Genomic DNA, 19,566 nt, shown 5'->3' with positions numbered 1-19,566 from the left:
GTCCTTACCTGGCTGCTATCTTCTGGGTAAATGGTTAAATGTAGCCCAAAAGTCAACAGAGACTATTAAGTCAAACTGGGAGGAACTCCAGAGTTCTCAATGTTCATGCAAGCTCATTGAGCAGCAATGCAGTTGCACTAGAGCAAGGTAAAAAAATGGCCTCTATGTCCTGCTTAAGGAGTGACTCTGGGTTCATCAGTTTGACTGCTAAGAAGTTTCAAGGTCATGAACTTCACTATGCACATGTATAATCCAAAGACAGTAGAAACAAGGAAAAGAAGCCATTTCAATTCCCTCAGCATGCTGCAACCTCAACTAGCTGGTTTATATAGTTTAAGTTTCTTAGTGATTATTAGTTAGTAAATGAAAAATTAAGACCAAAAAAAATACATAAAGATGCTCAAACCTAAATAGTTGCTTCTTTCAAATACTGTTCCTGGGGAAAAAAAAAAAAAAAGAAAAAGAAAATTCCTGTGGATTCACAAGACAACAGAGAACCTAGAGCCTGGTAATGGGGGAAATTCACCACTGTCCCCACTGCCATTCCCCAAGATTAAACATTCCCACCACAGCCTATGTATATAGTGCTCAATGGCATCTATGAACACAATCTGCTCTGTACAAAAATTCTGCTCATCCATAATCTTTATATGATTCACAGAACTTCTCTTTTCAGCCTCACAGTTGTACTGCCATCCTCTGTAGCATACACACTCTTTATCATTGGTGTCATAGATTCAGAGAATGATTTGGGTTGGAAGTGACCTTAAAGATCATCTAGGTCCAAACCTCCTGTCATGAGCAGGGACACCCTCCATCAAACTAGGTTGCTCAGGGCCTTGTCCGACCTGACCTTGAACACCTTCAGGAGGGGACATCCATGACCTCCCTGGGCAACCAGTTCTAGTGTTTCACCACCCTAACTGTAAATTTCTTTCTAACATTCAGTCTAAATCTGCCCTTCTCAAGCTTCAGTCCATTCCCTCTCATCCTATCAGAACAAGCTCTTTCAAAAGTGCCTCCCCAGCTTTCTTGTAAGCCCTCTTCAGGTACTGGAAAGCCACTCTAAGGTCTCCTCAGAGCCCTCTGTTCTCCAGGCTGAACAGCCCCACCTTGCACAGCCTGCCCCACTGGGAAGGCGCTGCAGCCCTCTGATCATCTTCATGACCCTCCTCTGGACCCGCTCCAGCATTTCAATGTCCATTGGAATGTGCTGCCCAGGGAGGTGGTGGAGTCACCATCCCTGGAGGTGTTCAAGAGGGGATTGGACGTGGCACTTGGTGCCATGGTTTAGATAGTCATGAGGTTTAGGGTGACAGGTTGGACTCGATGATCTTTGAGGTCTCTTCCAGCCTTCTTGATTCTATGATTCTATGATTCTATTCTATGATTCTATGATTCTTATGCTGAGGTTACCAGAATTGGATGTAGTAGTCCAGGTGGAGTCTCACGAGAGCAGAGGGGGAGAATCACCTTCATCCTGCTGGTCACAGTTCTTTTGATGCAGCCCAAGATATAGTTGGTCTTCTGAGCTGCAAGCACACATTGTCCTTCTACCTATGTGCCTTGTTATGACAGGAAAATACAGAATACCCCAAGCCTTCCTTGTCTCCAGAAAAGGTGCAGTTCCTGGACTGCACTCCTGAAATCTCTTCATGGCAGGACAGAGCTGAAGGCCCTTAGTTACGTTCAAACCACCTACCATTACAGGCCTTCAGTTCTGCATATGCAGTAACTTTTTCAAACATTATAAAATACTGAGTGGCTTGTATTTTCCTTGTATCTGATGAATCATAGATCTGTGGGACACCAATGTATTACCACGCATTATGAATTATGAGTTTTTATATTTGAAGTTAAGGACAATGTTTCATTCCAGGCTGGATCCAGGACATTTCTGAAGAACAGCAGTACAGACACAGGCAGACATTGAAAAAAGATTTATTTTGGGTACAGATTCGTGTTGCAGCTAAGTTGAAGCATTGGCACTCTCCCTCAACTTTCTCCCCTCAACCCAATCCATCTCTGAGCCCATCTGGCTATAAGACTAGGCAAATTCAGCTATCTAGATTGCTTTAAAAAAATTAAAATTAACCTTCTCTCATGTTAACTTGCTGCCACTGTACTGCAGCATCAGAAAGGCGCCAGACGTAGCTCAAGATAAAAGCTTGGGGACAGGAAATTCCCTTTCAGGCAACAGCTGCTTCTTTAGTTCAGCCTGGTAAAACAGTACCCAACCCAGAGCTTGGGGACAGATGGAGGCCCCTTCCAACTCCCTCCACAGAAGCAGCCAGAGAGCTGCAAGAAGCAGCAAGGCAAACACAAGATCCCCATTGTGAAAACTGACTCTCTTGCGCAAAAGATGGGAAATGGAAAGAATGAACTTCCACAGAAGCAGAAGAGTGCCCCCAAACTTCATCATAAAACCACCACACAAAGGATAATAGATAAAGAAGTAGCAAACCCCAGTGTTACATTCTTTTCCAGCAGGAAGGAAGAAGTCAGCTGAACTGATATAGCCCATACATAGACATGCACGTACACAACCTTCAAACTTCATTAGCCTTTTAAGTGCAATTGGTAGGTTCTGCAGTAGCATGGAATATTGTTTTAAGGATAAATAAGGACATGTTACTCTCATAACTTTCTTCTGAAGTAGCTGTTTTATTTTGACAGGCATTCTAGGGAAAAAAAAAAGATAACCAGAATTAAATCAGAAATCTGAGAAAAGGGGAAAAAAACCAAACAACAACAACAAAACCCAACTAAAAATTTGAGCAATGATTAATTATAATACAAAGTCAGAAGAAAATATTATTTATATCTATCCTCATAATACTGGGACATCAGCTATTAGTGCATTTTCAGTGTCCATAAACAGCAAATACTAGAAGAGGCAGAATTTTGTGAGATATTTCTCAAGGGCACCCAGAAGGAACACTAAACAAGAAGCTCCTACTAGTGAAGGACTGAGGGCCACATACAGTCACCGGCTATACAAGGTCTCTCCAAATTCTTAAAGGGACATACACTAAGATAATAGAAATATCTTGAGCTTTAAAATTTAACAATATGACATGAGAGATTAAGGACTGCTTCTTTCTTCACTATTTTGTCAGTATACCATAAAAAGACACAAAAAGCCACTAAAGACAAGAAGCTTCCACACAGAAAAACAAAACACAAAAAATCCAAGGAGGGTTAAAAAGAAGTGAATAAAATGCACTTGCTAGGAGGCAAGTCAAACAATGTTGTATTCTTCAACAAGACTACAGGGGAGGACCCATCTTTGCGTCCTGTTGAGCACTGCTGGGGAAACAACAGTCAAGAAAACACAAAGGCAGTAATAAACCATTAAGAAGGTAGAAGGATATGATGATGTGATACGATGATGACTTAGAGGCTTTAATGATGCAGCCACACATTTTATCCGGTCCCCCGAAATCTGCATTGCATAACTTTCCTCAACATTAGCACAGGAAGACCAAACACTCCTATCTTACTGTAGATCTTCAAATTTAGATCTGCAATCACCACTTAAAAAAAAAACAACCCACAAACAAAAATAAGCAAATAAAAAACCCAACAACAAAAAACCCACAACCAAACAAAAAAAAAATCAGAAAAATGCATCAAGCTAATGCTTCCTTGAGAGCTACAAACCTTAATCCAAGAAGCTGTCAAGTCCTTCAATATTTATTCCAAGGTAAATACATACATTCTTTATAACCAAATAACTCATGTAATCAGGAGACTAAAAATATTTTGCCTCTGTATTTGTATACAAGTATAGTAAAAATATCTTTCAGTAACAGGAGTGATACCTGTATAAATCAACAGCACAAAACATTATCAAACTGGCATCTTGGGCACCTTGAATCTCTGTGCCATACTAGCCTTCAGTTAGAACAATGCCCATAGCCCTTCATCAATTAAATTACATTTCAGAAGAACAGTTTATTGCTTTAAAAAAAAAAAAAAAAAAAACCAAACACCAACGCCCCAACCCCCACAATGAAACAACAACAAATACTCCACAACCCAATAGTATTTAAACTAGCAAATAGGAAAAAAAAAAATCACTTCATGTTCTCAAGACTGGCAGAGCTTCATTTAGATTTGGAGGGAAAGATAGGGAGGTAGAACATAAGAAAGACAGTGGTCAACATTCATTTTTCAAAGGTCTATTTATGTCGTTAAAATGTGCACTTACAATTTTAAGGGAAGCTTACTTTTGCATGAGAACATCTGCAAGAAAATGTGTTTCTTTTTATTGAAGCTTGAAGTACAAGTTGCCATCATACTCCTGCTCCTCACCATGATTTAACCTTCCTTGCAAAGCAATGTACCAAAGAATAACAAGACCAGTCCTCTGCCACACAATGGCTGAAGCTGGAAAGAACACCTCAAGTTCAACCTAGCTCTACTCTGCTACTTCAGGGTCCACTAGAGCAGGCTGCCCAGGATCTCATCTAAAAAAATACTAAAGGTATTTCTGACAAACTTTATCCATGTCTTGTCTAGGTAAACCCCAGCATTTTACATTTATTGTTACTGTTGCCTTCCAGAGCAGCAACGAATTAAGGCATCTCCCAGGTACACAAGGACCTTCCACTTAGATCTTTGCTCTCAATCACCAACAATTACAGTTGATCCTTCAATGCATGTCCCTTTAAGTGTATGTCCCTTTAAGAACGGTTGTGAAAGTGAGTACTTTACATTCTTCTACTCAAACAATGGGAAGAGAAGAATATAAACACTGTTCAACTAAGGCAGAAATCCAAAAATGAAACAAAAAAAACACCAACCAACCCTCCAAAAAAACCAAACAAACAAAAAACCCAAACCCCAAACAACCAAAAAACCACAACAAACCCCAAACCACCTAACCAGCTGGGTCTGAAATTCTGCTTTGATTGGAATAAAAAATGATGACCTCGCACTCCCAGTTCTCCTTGTGCATTTTCTGCTTTCCCAACACAGTAGATTTAGCCCTGTTTCTGTAAGCCCTTAAGTGCATCTCCATGCCTCCTAAGTTGAAAGTCACAGATGTCAAAATAAGACTGGATGTCCTCAAGCTTTCTGCAGATTCTCACTGAAGGAGAACAAAAACAACTGCTGCTGCTATCTCAGTGCCAGTAGCCTGGCTTCACAGAAGTACTCCTACTTAGTGCAGCAATGTCTTCCTCCTCCACCTCTTCCTTCTCCTACTCTACCAGCAGACTAGTTCAGTTAGGAGAAAATTCAATACTTGAATAGTCTTCAAAACATGCTGTGGCTGAAAAGAGCACAATGGATGGAAGCATCCCACAGATCAGGTGTGTTTATCTACCAGCCACCTACCTGGACTGCCTTTATCTCAACAGACATGTGGCTTCTAAATGAACTTCAGAGTCCTATCTTGAAGCAAAGCAGGAAGATTCTGAACTCACTTTCAGAAAGAAAACACTGTTCTTAACCATATCATGTAAGGATGCTAATTTGTTTTTAATGATACTGTTGCCATTAAACTTTAAAGTTGTCATAACCAGTAAGGAAAGAAAGAAAAATCTTTGCTCCAACCATCAACTTATTAAACATGGTAATTTGAATGTTCTACCATAATCAGAAAGCTTTACTTGGAAAAGAAGAGGGCTTTAAAAGCAATCTAGTTTTCAGCTTAGTTGCAACCAGAACTCAGCTTCAGACAGCGGAAGTCGTGTGGCACCTTTTCCTGGTTTGAGTGAGAATAGAATTCTGTTCAGTCATTTTATATCTCATCTCAGTCTCCTTTAAGTTAACTGCGCTTTCTGAAATTAATAGCCTATTCCTGCAGTGTCTTTTCCTAGTAGTGGTAAAGGCTCAATGTTTACAGTTGGTACTAAGGACTGGTATGCAGGCCAAGGTCACTGCTACTATATCTCAGTGTGCTACATTGGGGGTGCAGGGTAAAAAGCTGCACCCATGATTTGGAGCGGACAGGACAAGTGACCCTAAACTGACCACCAAGGTATTCCAATCCATAGATGCCATATTCAGTATAAAGCTGAGGGATAATGAGGGTCAGGTTCTCTCTTCTTCAGTGGCCAGTGCCTGAGGAGGACTCTGTCCATTCTGCCTTCAATCCCAGTCCTTGGTATTCCTGAATCCAGTTCCTGTCTGCTGCCAAGTCCAGTCTGGAACTTCTGCCAGAGCAATGGTGATAGTGATGTAACTGCCATTAGGAGGGTTGGGTTTGATACTGGTTTTGTACATTTTTATGTATTATATATTTTTTCTTAATTAAAGCTGGTTTAGTATTCCAGTTCACAAGTCGTCCTCCTTTACTGCCTTTCTCATCCCCTTTGGGAAGAAAGAGTGTTAACAGAGAGTGTTTGTCACTGGTTTAGGGGCCAGCCCAGTCTTAACCCTTGACACTCTGTTCTTCAATAACCTAGACTAGCTGACCAATCAGAGCAAATAGAGCAAGACAAAGCAAATGACAACCCACTGAACAGCTACTGGCCAGCCTGTCAATGGCTGCAGGTGAGTTTGCATCTACTGATGCAATCAGTGCAATGGAAAGGCTGTGATAGCAACACTATCCAGCTGTAACACCTCTGCCCATGAAGCCACCAGCTTTCCCCCGTAGGTAATAAATCCGCATGGACTTAAACAAAAAGGGTTTGGATCAAACACCTATCACCATGAAAGCAGCAGCTTTGATCTAGAAGATATATTTGACAATGGCTTTAATGAGAATTCCATACACTCATTCACCGTGTTCATTTCAAATAGCAGCAAATTAAACCCTCCACCTGTCACAGGCTATGAAAAGCCTCTCTTTTCCTTAAAATAACTAAAACTCTCCCTAATAGTAATCCCATCATAGAGGCACTAAACAAAATAAACCAAAGAATGACACAAGTGGGGAATGTGCTTAGAGACTCACCAATGAAACACTGGACTCCTGCAAGATTAAGCCATTATGACTAGAGCCTCTGAACATACCATGAAAGTAATGTTAGCTACATCATTGTGTAGTTTTACAACCAATACTTATCAATGCAAAACCATTTTAAATTGAAGCAAATTTTGATAAAAGCATTCAAATACACTTGTACCCGTCTCAGGCATATTTGAGTTGGTTACCACTTACTGGCATATATATAATATAGCATAAAGACTACAATAGCACCTGACTTCCAGATAGGGCTGGCAGAAAGAGCTAGCCTCATTCCATCAATTTCTAAGTCCTTGATAATCACTCCTTGCCATAAGACTGGTTTAAATGAAGTCAGAAACCTGTGTGACTACTTCAGTAACAAACCAGACCTAAGGATACAGGCTAAGCTGAAGGATGTCAGCCAGCTGCCAAGACCTATGTTGGGTGTATCACACAAGCAAGAACCACCTTTGTAGACTTAATCCCCAATGGCACTTGGCAAGCCCTACTTAGAATCACACAGTTAACAGTTTCTGGTGGAGAAGCCCAGAAATTAAGCAGCAAAGATCCTGCAGGTCAAGTTTCACAGATTACCATCTCTTACCAAGCACCCATCTGTCCAGTTCCAACAGTTCTGCTCATTGACAGCCTTGGATTATATTTATTTCCAAGTATTAAAACAATAAAAGTGGAAAACAACTGCAATTTGCAGATACACTTTTTGAAGATTTCCATAATAGAAAAATACTACCTTAAGACCACAAAAAAAATACCCAAATACTATGCTCTATCATAAAAATCATGGCTTAAAGTGCATGTACATCTCTTAGCTGACTTTGCATACAGAATTTCAACACCACATCAATACTGTTAGTGTAACAAAAGCAATTAAGTTAAAACTTTTCAGCTCTGACGATTACCTTTAGTTTCTATAAGGTGCTTTGCTCCAAAAAAAGAAAAAAGTATCCTGTCATCAGTTTATTCTTTAAGAAACCCAACCAGACTGTTAGCATGGGCTAATACTTTTTGCAATAATGACTAACCAGTATTTGCTGGAGCTTTTGCAGTAACCAAAAATATCAGATATGAAATACCTTGCTTTGTTTGTTTTTTTAAGGAAACCCGCCCTAGCTGTCACCTTCTTCCACTTAGCTCTATGTTTTACAATATCTGCAGCACCTCAGAAGATGTCAAAAAACACCCCCAAACCAATCCAGACAAATCTTCCTTGTCACATATGTCAACTCTTCCTATCTTTAATGGGAAATAGTCTGGATCAAAATTGTATGTGATTGTGAGCTTTTGGTCCAGGCAGACATGAACGTCTCACTGGGAACCTGAGCAACCTGCACATCAAACACTATCTAAACTGCCATAATTTCCACTAAAACTTAACCAAGCTCTGAATAAGCTTTGAGTGATGTATTAAGAGACACAAAACACAACACCCCAAAATAAACAGCGAAATCAAGTTATAATTAAAACCGTAAACTGTGTGACAATACATTTCTATCTCAGGACTAATTCTGTAGCCTGTTTGATAGAAGTCACTTCTCATCTGGCAAGCAGGGGGTAATCAAATACATTTGAACCAGAAGAAAAATATCTTCAGCCTCTTTACAGTAGGTAATATTTGTTAAAGAGTCTCAGCTCGATTCCAAAATAAGACTGACTTGCAAAGTCCTATGAAACAGAAGAAAACCTAAATTAATATATTTAACATTTAAAGCTGATCAGAAATTCAGAGAAAAAAAAAAAAAGTCTAACATTAACGCACTGGTCAAACAGCCACCTGAAAGTCTGTAACTCCACATTTTATTTTCCTTAGGTTTTAGGTAACATTTATGGAATGCAAATCATATGTTATGCATCCAAATGGTCCATCACAGAGCAACAAGTACAAAATATTTCCAAGCAAAAAGAAAAGCACATTTGTAGGTTCTTAAAAGACCCTGAACTGCTAGCTGACGGGACTACCAACATGAACAACTCTACATGACAAAGTCACACAGGCTAACACCAGTGGGATGCTCCTTGTGGCAACACGGACATACCTTTGACTACTACTCCTACTTATATTGTCCTTGGATTAGAAAGGAACAAGCAAGGCATCCTCCTGCATAGATGACCTAGAAGAAGCAAAACATGACCCAAATTCCACATCCCCTAGGCTTAGGAGAGTAGAAGTGAAGCTGCTCAAAAGGTGGAAGCACAGTACCTAATCCTTTTCAGAAAGGGGTCATTAAGCATCAAGAACTATTTCTGCAGAGGAAGCACTGCATGACCTCCCAAGTATTTCTCTCTTACCCAAAACCATGCATCTTGTTGCATAAGCCAGCAAATTACAGCTATGTGCCATGGAAAACACTAGCACAAAAAAATTAAAAGCTCTGAAAAGATTAAAAATGAGAAGCCTTCTGGACAACAGTGAAAATCTGTTTTGCAGCACAGCTTTCGAATAAAATGTCATTTTCATGAATACACACAAGTAACATTTGTGTCTAAATGACACCTGCCCTTCAAAATCATCACACTTAAAAAGGAGCATAAAAGTACATTTAGGTTCATAAAAAAAACCCACACAAATACATCACATGCTAACATGAACAGCTACAAGCTTTAAACAAGTAAACTCATGTCTTTCCTACAAAATCTCTACTGCAGATGGGATTATTATTATTACACAAAAACCTAACCAAAAACATTTTGCAGTGACTAAGTGAAAAATAAAGTACTGGAGTTCCACAGCATCACTGTCATGCTTTTACAGAAGCTCCTGCCAGCCTGATCAGGGAATTCCCTATTTTTCTGTTATGTCAGAAAGTTGCCGCATTTAAGTTTTAAGGTAAGTAAGCTTAGTCTAGGAATCAGTGAGCAACAATTCAACTTAGCTGCCAAACATCTCAAAATTGTTATCATCTCACAAAAAGGCTGTGGCAGATCTCTTAGTTTTCATTACAAGATTCACTTTTTTCTTTTTTTTTTTGGCAGGAATGAAATCACAATGTTGATATAACAAAGCAACACAGCAGCATGGTTCTAGGGTTTCTCCTCTACCTCCAACTATTTTCTAGTACATGAAGAACACAAGCAAATGTCAATCAAGAGATGAGGATCTCATAAAAGTGTAAGGATCCATAATAGTGCATGTGACCAGAATCACAGCAAGAATCAGAGCTTACCCCTCACCCAAAACTCATCTAAAAGCTGACTACTTTGTTTGGGATTTTGAGTTGTCCTTAGAAAGTAGCAATGCGCTCTGAATGTGTTCATTTTTCTCTACATCTAAATGTAAATACTTTTCCCAACCTTCACTATGACAACCTGGCGCAAAATCAAAGGAAGTTCTCAATCATCTTCCTGATTTATTTATAGGTGAAAATAACATAATCAAAGAGAATATACATTATTCCTGCCTCAGCATAGAATACACAACGTTTTAATTAACAAAATACACATACAAAGTGGAAAGGAACTTGCTCTCAAGTTTATTCTGTTCTCTTCCTCCCTTCACACTTCCTCTCAGATTGTGGCAACATCCTCCCAAGTATGACCTTCTGCAGTTTATAGTGTATGCAGCAAAAGAAATCCCCCATTAAAATCTCCCTGCAGTTTGCCTGCTTTCACACATACTCAAGTCTCTGTTACAGCAGAGGTCAGTTACAACATCCATACAAAAGTGCAGAAGAGCATGGTACATATAAAACGATGCTGAAAACTTGAGGAAACAGCTGTCAGCAGCGATCTTCCACTATGGGCTGGATTCTGCTCACATGAAAAGAGGGAAATAACTGACAATCTCTACAGGTATCAACTTACTTTGACTTTCCATAGATTAAAAGATAAGTATCTAATCCTACATCACTACTTCCTAAGCAAGCACATTCTTAACACTGAGGGGTCCAGTAAAAGCAGCATATACAAATGTTAAGTGGTTGCAGAACACAAGCATGTAACATGTAACTAGATATATCCTCTATGAGAAAAAGCTAGAGAGCTGGGTTTGTTCAGTCTGTAGAAGACTCTGGGGAGATGTAATAGTTGCCTTTCAATATACAAAGGGAGCCTACAGGAAAGATGGATAGGAGTCTATCAGGTACTGAGGTGACAGACAAGGGATAATGGTTTTAAAATGAAACTGCTTATGATTCTATGTGGAAGAACTGCCTACAAATGCCTTCCAGTCATTCAGACAAAGCAGGAAAGAAATCACATCTATGATCATAAAGTCTTCAGTGTGGTCAAATAGCTTGAGTTAACATATCACTTCATCCAATCATGTAATTAATCCAGCAGCTATACAGCAATATAAATGTCAGTATAGGATGCACTGCACCCACAGCTTGTAACTACTTCAGGCGTGTCACAGATTTAAGGTACTGCAGGCCTGTATATAAAAAAAGATTGAAGTGGTTAAACAAAAACACAGTGAAGGCCTACACAAGAGAAGCCAACTCTAGGATATCTTGGCTAATGGGAAAGCACCAGAAGGCACACACACAACAGTCCTTGTACCAAGTGTGGCTGCAGCATGAGAGCACACGGGTACCAGTTGCATATTACCACAGCTCACAAATCACTGGAACTCCTCTTGTCAGATACTCCAACATGTCAGATACTGCTTCCTACGGCTTTGGTAGACATGCAGCAACAGATTAAACTTGGACAACAAAGTTACTACGACCAAGGGCTCATTAACTAGAGCAGTGAACAGAATGTCACCATATTCCTTCCTGGAAACTTGACATAAAAGGAAGAGTAAAATCTTTGGGAATTATAGAGAGATCCGAAGCAAGAGGTTTAAGATTTCAGTTATAATTAGGAACAGATATTAAAGAAACCAAAAAATGTGGTATTTTCAGAGTATCCAGCTGTACACCAACTGAACATTTCGGTGCCTGCTCAGACTGAACGGAACATCTTACGGCCTTTTCAAAACATCTAACCGGACCTCCACCACGGCTTCCACGCAGGCTCCGGCGCCAGAGAACACCAGGCAGCTGGAGCCTCCTCCACCAGCATGGTTCATGCGTCGCCGGGTGAACCCGCACTACTGACGGCCACAGGGGCGCCGGGGAGAGGAGCGCAGGCCCTCACAGCCCCGGGCCTGGCGCGCCTCCCCCATCCCGCACAGCCTAGCTCCTCTCCGAGGACTGATGGCGGGAGAGGAGCCCCAGGCGGAGCAGGGGGACGAGACTTCCGCCGACCCCCAGTGTCCCTCAGCAGGATCAGGCCCCCGCCCCACCACGGGCGGACAGCGGAAACGACTCGTGGCTTCCTGCCGCGGCGGGCCGGGCCCGGCCGGGCCAACCCTCCCCCGCCTTGCCTACGGTCCGCGGTCCCCGGCCGCCCTCACCCTCCGACAGCTCCAGCTCCAGCTCCGCCAGGCTCTCGCGCACCTCGGGCGGCAGCGGCACCGACTCCAAGGAGCAGCCCCCGCGCTCCGCCGCCATGGTGCAGGCGAGGAGCGAGCGGGCCCCGCCAGAGCCGCCGCCCAGTGCTGCCGCAGGTGAGGCAGGAGGCGGGCTGGAGACAGGTGGGGGAGGAGAGTCGGCGGCAGCCCCAGGACGAGAGGAGAGGAGACGTCGCCGCTGCCGCTCCGCGCTGCCGCAGCCAGGGACGCGTGCCCCGTGTGAGGGGCGGGGCAGCCGCCGAGGGAGGGGCGCTGCGCTCCCAGGCCGCCTCGCGCTAGCCGCCCCACAGCGGGGAGGGGGGCGAGCAGGCCCCCTGGCGGCAGGGAGGAGGGCCAGCAAGCTCCCTCCCGGAGGAGGGCATCGGCTGCCGGCGGCTTCGCCTGCGTGAGGCAGCGCCGCTGAGGAGCCTCCCGCCCTGCCGCAGGCAGCCGCATCCTCGTGCCCGCGCCGCGGGAGCTGCCCTAGCAGCTGGATTCTCCGACGCTGAGGGTCCCAGGCCTGGGGAAAGTCCCGGTTTGTCCCGGCGCTTCGGAAGCAGTCAGCACGACTCGCTCTCTCCCTCATCCAGCTGCTTGTCCTTTCCCTTTCTACCTGCCCTGCTCGCTGGTGCTGTGTCCCCTTACAAAAACACCGATACCGGGCTTTCTTTCCCTTCTCCCTTCTTCCTCCCAGCAGAAAATGGGAATCCTGGCAGAGTTTCTCACTACAGGCCCTCCTGCTTACAAAAGTCAAAATGAGAAATGCCCTTCCCATGTGCGTGTGAAACACCGCATTTTTTTTTTTACTAGAGACTTAAGTTGTGGCTTACCTGACAGCTAAACAAGAGCTTGGCCAGGCCAACATTTGACAAAACCAGTTAAATCTCAGTTTCAATCTCAGAGAAAAATCTTACAATAGGCTAGAATAGAATAATCTGCCTCCAGAAAATATTTTTGTTGATACTCCAAAATCAAACACCATCTATGCTTCAAAGGTAGAGATTTTACATGGCCGGTGTTTTACACATCTGGTGTTACAATTCTGCTATACCTTTTTCTAAAGAAGTAAATAAATCTTAGGTTATCCCAAGAAGCACTTGGTTTCTATAAAATATCATGACAACAAATACCACTGGGTAAATATCCCAGAAAGAAGTCTTATTCAGCATGATACTTGGAATATTTTTGCAGTGATGCATTATGAATGGAAATAGGTATACCATCAGAATGACATCTCTTTTTTCTTCTCTTGCCAGCAACTCAGCATACACCTCCCTGAAAGGTACCTACAGCATACAACACTGGGCAGAGGTAAGTTTTCCAATCAGGAGTTTCACTTACATAAGAAGTAATTATGGTTTAGGGGTTTGGTTTTGTTGGTTTTACCTAAAATGCATGCAGTTAAACAAAAGTTATGAACGTTTTGAATTAGGAAAATGAAAGTAAAAGGATCCTGTTTAAATAGGAGAGATAATACCAGCAGACCAAAAGTTGTGCTAAAAACTTCTGATTCAGTGCTTGCAAGCTTTACTTCTTTCTCTTATATCCTATCTATTTACATTTTAGACAATTTAATTCCTACGTTCCTGCACTGACTAGTCTAATCCAAATCTGCTTTGGAAACATTTTTTTTTAAAGTTCCTAGACATGTAAGCATTTCTGTAACAAATGCTGCAGTTTGCCAAGTGTCAGAAGAAGCTTCTATTTCACACTATGCTCTGAGTCTTTGGTAGATTGAGGGACAGGCAAGGGTGCAGCCAGTTGAGTTCAGCTCTTTCCAAGCTACTTGTAATGGAGCTTCCCTGCAAAGACCAGTTCCCTTCTGTCTCACTAGTTCCAGCATGGGTTTACTTGTACATGGCCTAGCATCTTTTATTTAAATTATCAGCAACTCCAACCCAGCACACTAGCAGCTGGTTTCAACAGCAATGAGAGAAGATACCCGCTCACCCTTGGACACACCCACAGCACCGTAAAGGCAGACATCCTGTACTTCAGGAAATGCTGTGCGCTGAAAAGGGAGCCAGTTCCCACCAAAAGCTCTGATCAGTTGTGGTGGTGGGAGGGGCAAGGACCAGGTTCCCCCATATGCAGTAGTGCACCACGGGGAACACAAGAGGAAACTGGAAGGACAGCTCTGATACTGAGTCAGGTTCAGGGCTAGGAAGATCAGTCTGATAGATAAAGGTCACACTGGAGGAAAACCTAACATGAATTTGACTTCTCAGGCAAGCACAGATTAATGATACATGCAAAACTCAGTCACAGAAGAGCTTGACACTGAATTGGAATATGATGAGAAAGCCTGATGGAGAGAGGACTTATTTATTGTAAAACCAGAAGAGCAAACTCTAAATTCACAAAAGGCTACACATATCTTCAATATCTGGGAGAGTATTTTAACTGTTCTGTTAATCTAAATGATCCTACAGAAATATTAAAACCCAAACAATTTTTGGAACAGCAGAAAAAGTAAATAGGTGAGGTGTAAATAAATAACCATACAATGTAAGAATTCACTAATAAAATGCCATTTTAATAACTTTTTTTTACAAGGAATCCAGTTATACACTATAGAAAAATAAACACCAGAGACTCTTCACAACTTACAATACAGCGATGCAGGCACACTTCAGCTATTGACTTAGTAATTTCACATGAGAACATAAAACATTGTTCTTAGTGAAAAGTAATTTCCTCTTAAAGTATTAAAATATAACAGAAAGAGTCATATAAAAATCTATGCAAAATCACTGCCCTTTTTTTCATTTGCACCAGACATTGCAAGTGCTTCCATTCAGTATGGACCAGCTCGGAAGGGCGCAGTAACTCTGGAGAGTTTGCAGTACAGACTTCAGAAACATTCTCATCACTTTTTCATGCTTCTCTGGCGAGGTGGGCCTGGAACTTGTCCTAAGTGTAAATAAAACAAATGAATATTATAAAACTGTTTGTGTTACGAAGCAACAGGGTACAGTTAGCAGCATGTAATTTCCTCAATGTGCTTCATGAGCTACTCTGAAACCAATTACCATTTTCATGAGGCTCTTAGGAACAATACAAAACAAGGGCTGAGAGCTCACACATCAGCCCAGGCGAGCGTTCACGCAAAGGCCAGTGCTCCATCACAGGTAACAGGGCTGCTCAGGTCAATTCTACCACTCCTGCAATGACTCAATGTGTGTTCTGTTGCTGGACAAGAACATCTTGTCACTAAGCAGATGTTCTAAAGTTCATTAGAAACTGAGAAATCATTTTGCTCACAGCACTGTTAATTCTGTAATTCCTGACATCATCATTCTACTCACAGGAAAATAATAAAACAAATAAATAAATTACATGCACTTTCCACAAAATTACTCTTAATGGTGTCCCTGTTGTAGAATACTTATTCCACACTTAGCATAAAGCAAAAGACCTTATTTCTACAAATGCTGTCAGATTTCAGTTCTGAACTGTGTTTATCTACACCTGCCATAAACAACTGCAGTATTTGGAAAACAAAACAATCATAAAAACAAACCACAAACCCCACAAAGTTATGGTATTAGGAGTTTTAGATAAAATTCTGCTGAGAACAAATGTTAAAGTTCCTATATGGAAGTGTCACTGTAGCTGTTGACTTCAGTGATATTTGCAAATCTAGGATAGCAAAGTTAGCCCTTTTTTATTATTATTTTTAAACTTTTCTTTTTTGAAATTTAATTAAATCAACTCAAGAAAGACAGGCAATGTTTTACATTTTCTGCAGAGCTGCTGTCTGGCTCCTGTGAATGCTGAAAAAGCCAAGATTCCTCTCCTTCTATAAGCCCAGGTAATTTTCAAGTTTAATTTTTCAAAATTAACACTAAAAATGTGTTAGGAATGCAACATGTAGTCATAAAAAAAATTCCTCAGAAGTTAACTTCAGAATCATTGTTTCTCAGCAGTAGACTCAGTAGTCACAAAATAATGCCTTTTATAAATTGTGAGGAGACTTTAAGAGAATCATAGAGCATCTCTACAACATACATTCAGTGTTCAGACCTGGTACTGCTGAGGAACCAGCATGACAGAGGTGATTTGAATGAGTATCTGCAATGACTGTAGGTTATTATTTAGAGAATCACTATTTAATGCCATGGTCAGTGAGTGAATCCTCATGCCTTCTCCCATAAAAATCACTGCAGAGATGATCTGATGGTGATAAAGACCAAAGGAACGGCCAGCTCTAAGAGTGGCTGGCAGAGATTTTTCTCACAGGAAGCAATTCTGCCTGGGAAGCAGCAGCTGACTGGTTATGCTTAGTGAAAGAAATATGCAAGATGTGTATGTGCAGTGTGTGAAGGAATCCACATGGCCCTCCCAGAGTCACACGGACAGTTTTCTACCTGGTCCTCTTTCCAGCTTTTGGATGAAGTTATGGGGTGGTGGTTGTTGAAAGGAAATAATCAGTGCTTCCATAGAGGTCAATGACCATCATGACCCAAAAGCAGCATGATGAAGCAAACTGATTGTGAAGATGAGCAGCCAGAAGTAACATGGGGAAGGAACCAGCAGTAGTAGACACAGGCTGGATGAAAACATCCATGTCATTATCTAATCTGGTGGCTCATATTGACTCAGACCAGGGAACTAGCAACACAGCCTGGATGGGTGAAGCAAACTTTGGGAAAGATGCTTCAAAGACAGTGGAGGAATAGCTGTCAGCTTGCTCCTTGGGAGTCTCCACACAGGAAACAGCACTGGCGTTTTGTACTTCTCTCTGGGCCTGGGATGAACCTCTATGTTACACCCTGGTGTGCACCACAGTCATCACAAGTCCATCCTTATCAGTGATTTGAGCTAATGCAGGTGCCCTGTCCCAGTCACCTGCTGGGATTGGTGTGCAGGAACATTACATCCCCTGGCATAGCCATGGCACAGGCTCTGTGTGCAGCGTCTGTGCTCATGTGCCTGAATATTTTAAGTACTCTGTTGCTACTTATGTTGCTGCCCCTGCAACATGACAGTTACATGTGAAAACAAGGAACAAGTTATCTTTGTATTTGATCCAGCACAAACAACACTGCAGCTGGAGGTCCAGCTTTGTTTACACAATCCAGAGATACAAATACGCTGGAGAAGGCTTAGACATGAATCTCAAAAATAACAAAACATAGGAAAACACATCTAATCACATCGAGGTAAGAGATAATTTGAGATTACGTGATGACAGTTTGGAAGTTTTTCCTTGGGACAATGAATTCCTATGATATGACTAAGATGTAACAAAAGTAACTAGAAAATTAAGTAAATTCAGTCTAGAAGCTACGTGGAAGGTTTTTAAATAGCAAAAGACAAGTTCCACTAGAATCCTTTGTGTGCTTTTTGATCAGTCTTAGAACTATATGGCTGTTTTCATCATCATTCAATTACAGATTATTTTAATCTGCTATGGAATATAAGGAAGCAATAAAAGCTGGAAATATAGTTTGTGCCACAGAGAAAGCCCTGTTCAGCTATTACAATGGTTCTCTTTGACTTTAAAGCAAATTAACTCTATATGCAACTTCATTTAAACTGCAACACTTACTTATTTAGATTTGGTAACAGCAGGAGTCATGGGAAAGCACATGAAATTATTCAGCCTAAGAACTCATTTTGAGAAATGCCACACTTGGACTCATTTTAGATATGATTCACTAAAAGGTTCCATTTCAGAGACTTATTTTTTTATTCCCCCTGCCAATAATTGTAATTATTCACTAAAATTATGCTCTTCACATGCTTTAAGTGTTATAAGCAATATATAGGAAGAACCTTGCAAAGAGCAGTCCAGACTCATGACAGCTGTGAGGGGTACCAAGGTTGTTCTTACCTAGCTGCACACCCCCCAGTCTTTGCTGGATAACCTCTAAGCGATGGATATATTCCGTTAGCGATTGTTCAGGATCCTGAGTAGACACAAGTGACTTTCCTGAAGCTGAACTTGTGGATGGATGCAATCTTAAAATGAAAACAAATAATTTTCTTCTTTTTATGCTGTACTCTCAAATGAATATAATAAAGCAACATTCATGTAGGCAGTCATTCAGTGAAAAGCAAACTAGAACAACAGTAAAAACCACCTCACCAAAAAATTACACATAAAACAATACAGACCAGGCAGCTTTGTATACAGAGCCCAAAGAAAGGATGTTTTGATAAAAGATGGAGTATCTATGAATATGCCATTGATATGCCACATGAAGTCCCTCAGGTAAGGAAGCTACAATTAGAGGCAAGTCCAAATGCCAAATGAGAAAAGAAGCAGTTCTGTGGAGAAGGACCAAAGAGGAACCTCCTGCGTCCAGGTATGCACTCTCCTGTTCAGCAGGTGAAATGCTATCTTGAAGGACAAGGTTGAAAAAGGTGACCCTCTAGATGGTGCACTGTGTTTCCTTTCTGGACATTAACAACAAACATCAAATACTAGCAGGAATACATTTGGAGGAGACACTGTGCAAGCATACTGCTGGTTGGAGTTAGGACTGCTTCCTTTCCTGTGCACCTTTTGATCAGCAGAAAGTAGTTCCTATCCATCCCTGCCTCATGTATAGGTTTGCCAGGAAACAAAAGCAACAGGCATCTTTTAACCTATCTTGGATCAACATTAGACTTGAGCTGCCACTAACTTACTCACACTGAGTAACCAATCAGAGTCTATTATTATTAATAATCTTCCTCCATACAATACACACAACTTTTCTGGATAGGTTAGCTACCAGGTTCTGTTTCTGTCTGACCCAGATACGTACCGCTGCAGATGAACAAGGTGGGGTAGAATTAAATCTCTTGCTAGCAAGTCTTAACTCTCAAAAACATTTTGCTATCCATCCTTAGAGACAAGCACTATCCTGTCCTTCAAATCAGTCGGTAAAGTTAAAAAAAAAAAAAAATCTGGAGCATCTGCTGTCTTTGTGTACCTCTAGATCTCCACATCTACTTCTGCTACTATTTTTTTTTTTGCTTCATGAAGAATATTCTTGCCTGCTAGTTGAAGTTTTTAATTTAGCAAGTAGGTTATACAAGAAACATCCCAAAGCTGATGGTAGAGAGAACAGCCACCTTCCACATCAACTCCTGCAAATCCTGACATTAAGGAGGATGCCACTTACAAGGAGTAGCTTGGGAGAAGAGATGCTACACCCAGTAACAGACCATGTAATGTCCAAGGTTACTCTGGGTCCCAGAAGAGCTTAGGAGTGGAGAGGTCAGTAATGACTGAACACTACCCTCCTCCAACTCATGCACAGATCTTGCAGATCAG

The 19,566-nt window shown here is 41.4% G+C and overlaps 2 protein-coding genes across 5 annotated transcripts in view; both read right to left on the bottom strand.

The window, feature by feature from the left end:
- DIP2A (disco interacting protein 2 homolog A) overlaps nucleotides 1-12,357 on the bottom strand; it is a 100,804-nt gene extending 88,447 nt beyond the window's left edge. For all 4 annotated transcript variants that reach the window (XM_054381216.1, XM_054381215.1, XM_054381214.1 and 1 more), the window contains exon 1: nucleotides 12,261-12,357. In XM_054381216.1, coding sequence (XP_054237191.1) covers nucleotides 12,261-12,357 — 97 coding nt within the window. The remainder of the gene's footprint in view (nucleotides 1-12,260) is intronic.
- A 2,808-nt stretch (nucleotides 12,358-15,165) lies between these two features.
- PCNT (pericentrin) overlaps nucleotides 15,166-19,566 on the bottom strand; it is an 82,605-nt gene continuing 78,204 nt past the window's right edge. The window contains exons 54-55 of the mRNA XM_054381006.1: nucleotides 18,136-18,263; nucleotides 15,166-15,209 (exon numbers count right to left, since the gene is read on the bottom strand). Coding sequence (XP_054236981.1) covers nucleotides 15,166-15,209; nucleotides 18,136-18,263 — 172 coding nt within the window. The remainder of the gene's footprint in view (nucleotides 15,210-18,135; nucleotides 18,264-19,566) is intronic.

This window comes from Indicator indicator, chromosome 5 (assembly GCF_027791375.1).
Source record: "Indicator indicator isolate 239-I01 chromosome 5, UM_Iind_1.1, whole genome shotgun sequence".
NCBI classification, from domain to species: Eukaryota; Metazoa; Chordata; class Aves; order Piciformes; family Indicatoridae; genus Indicator; species Indicator indicator.
Note: the sequence above shows the minus strand (reverse complement) of the source record. Positions and strands in the feature narration are given on the sequence as shown.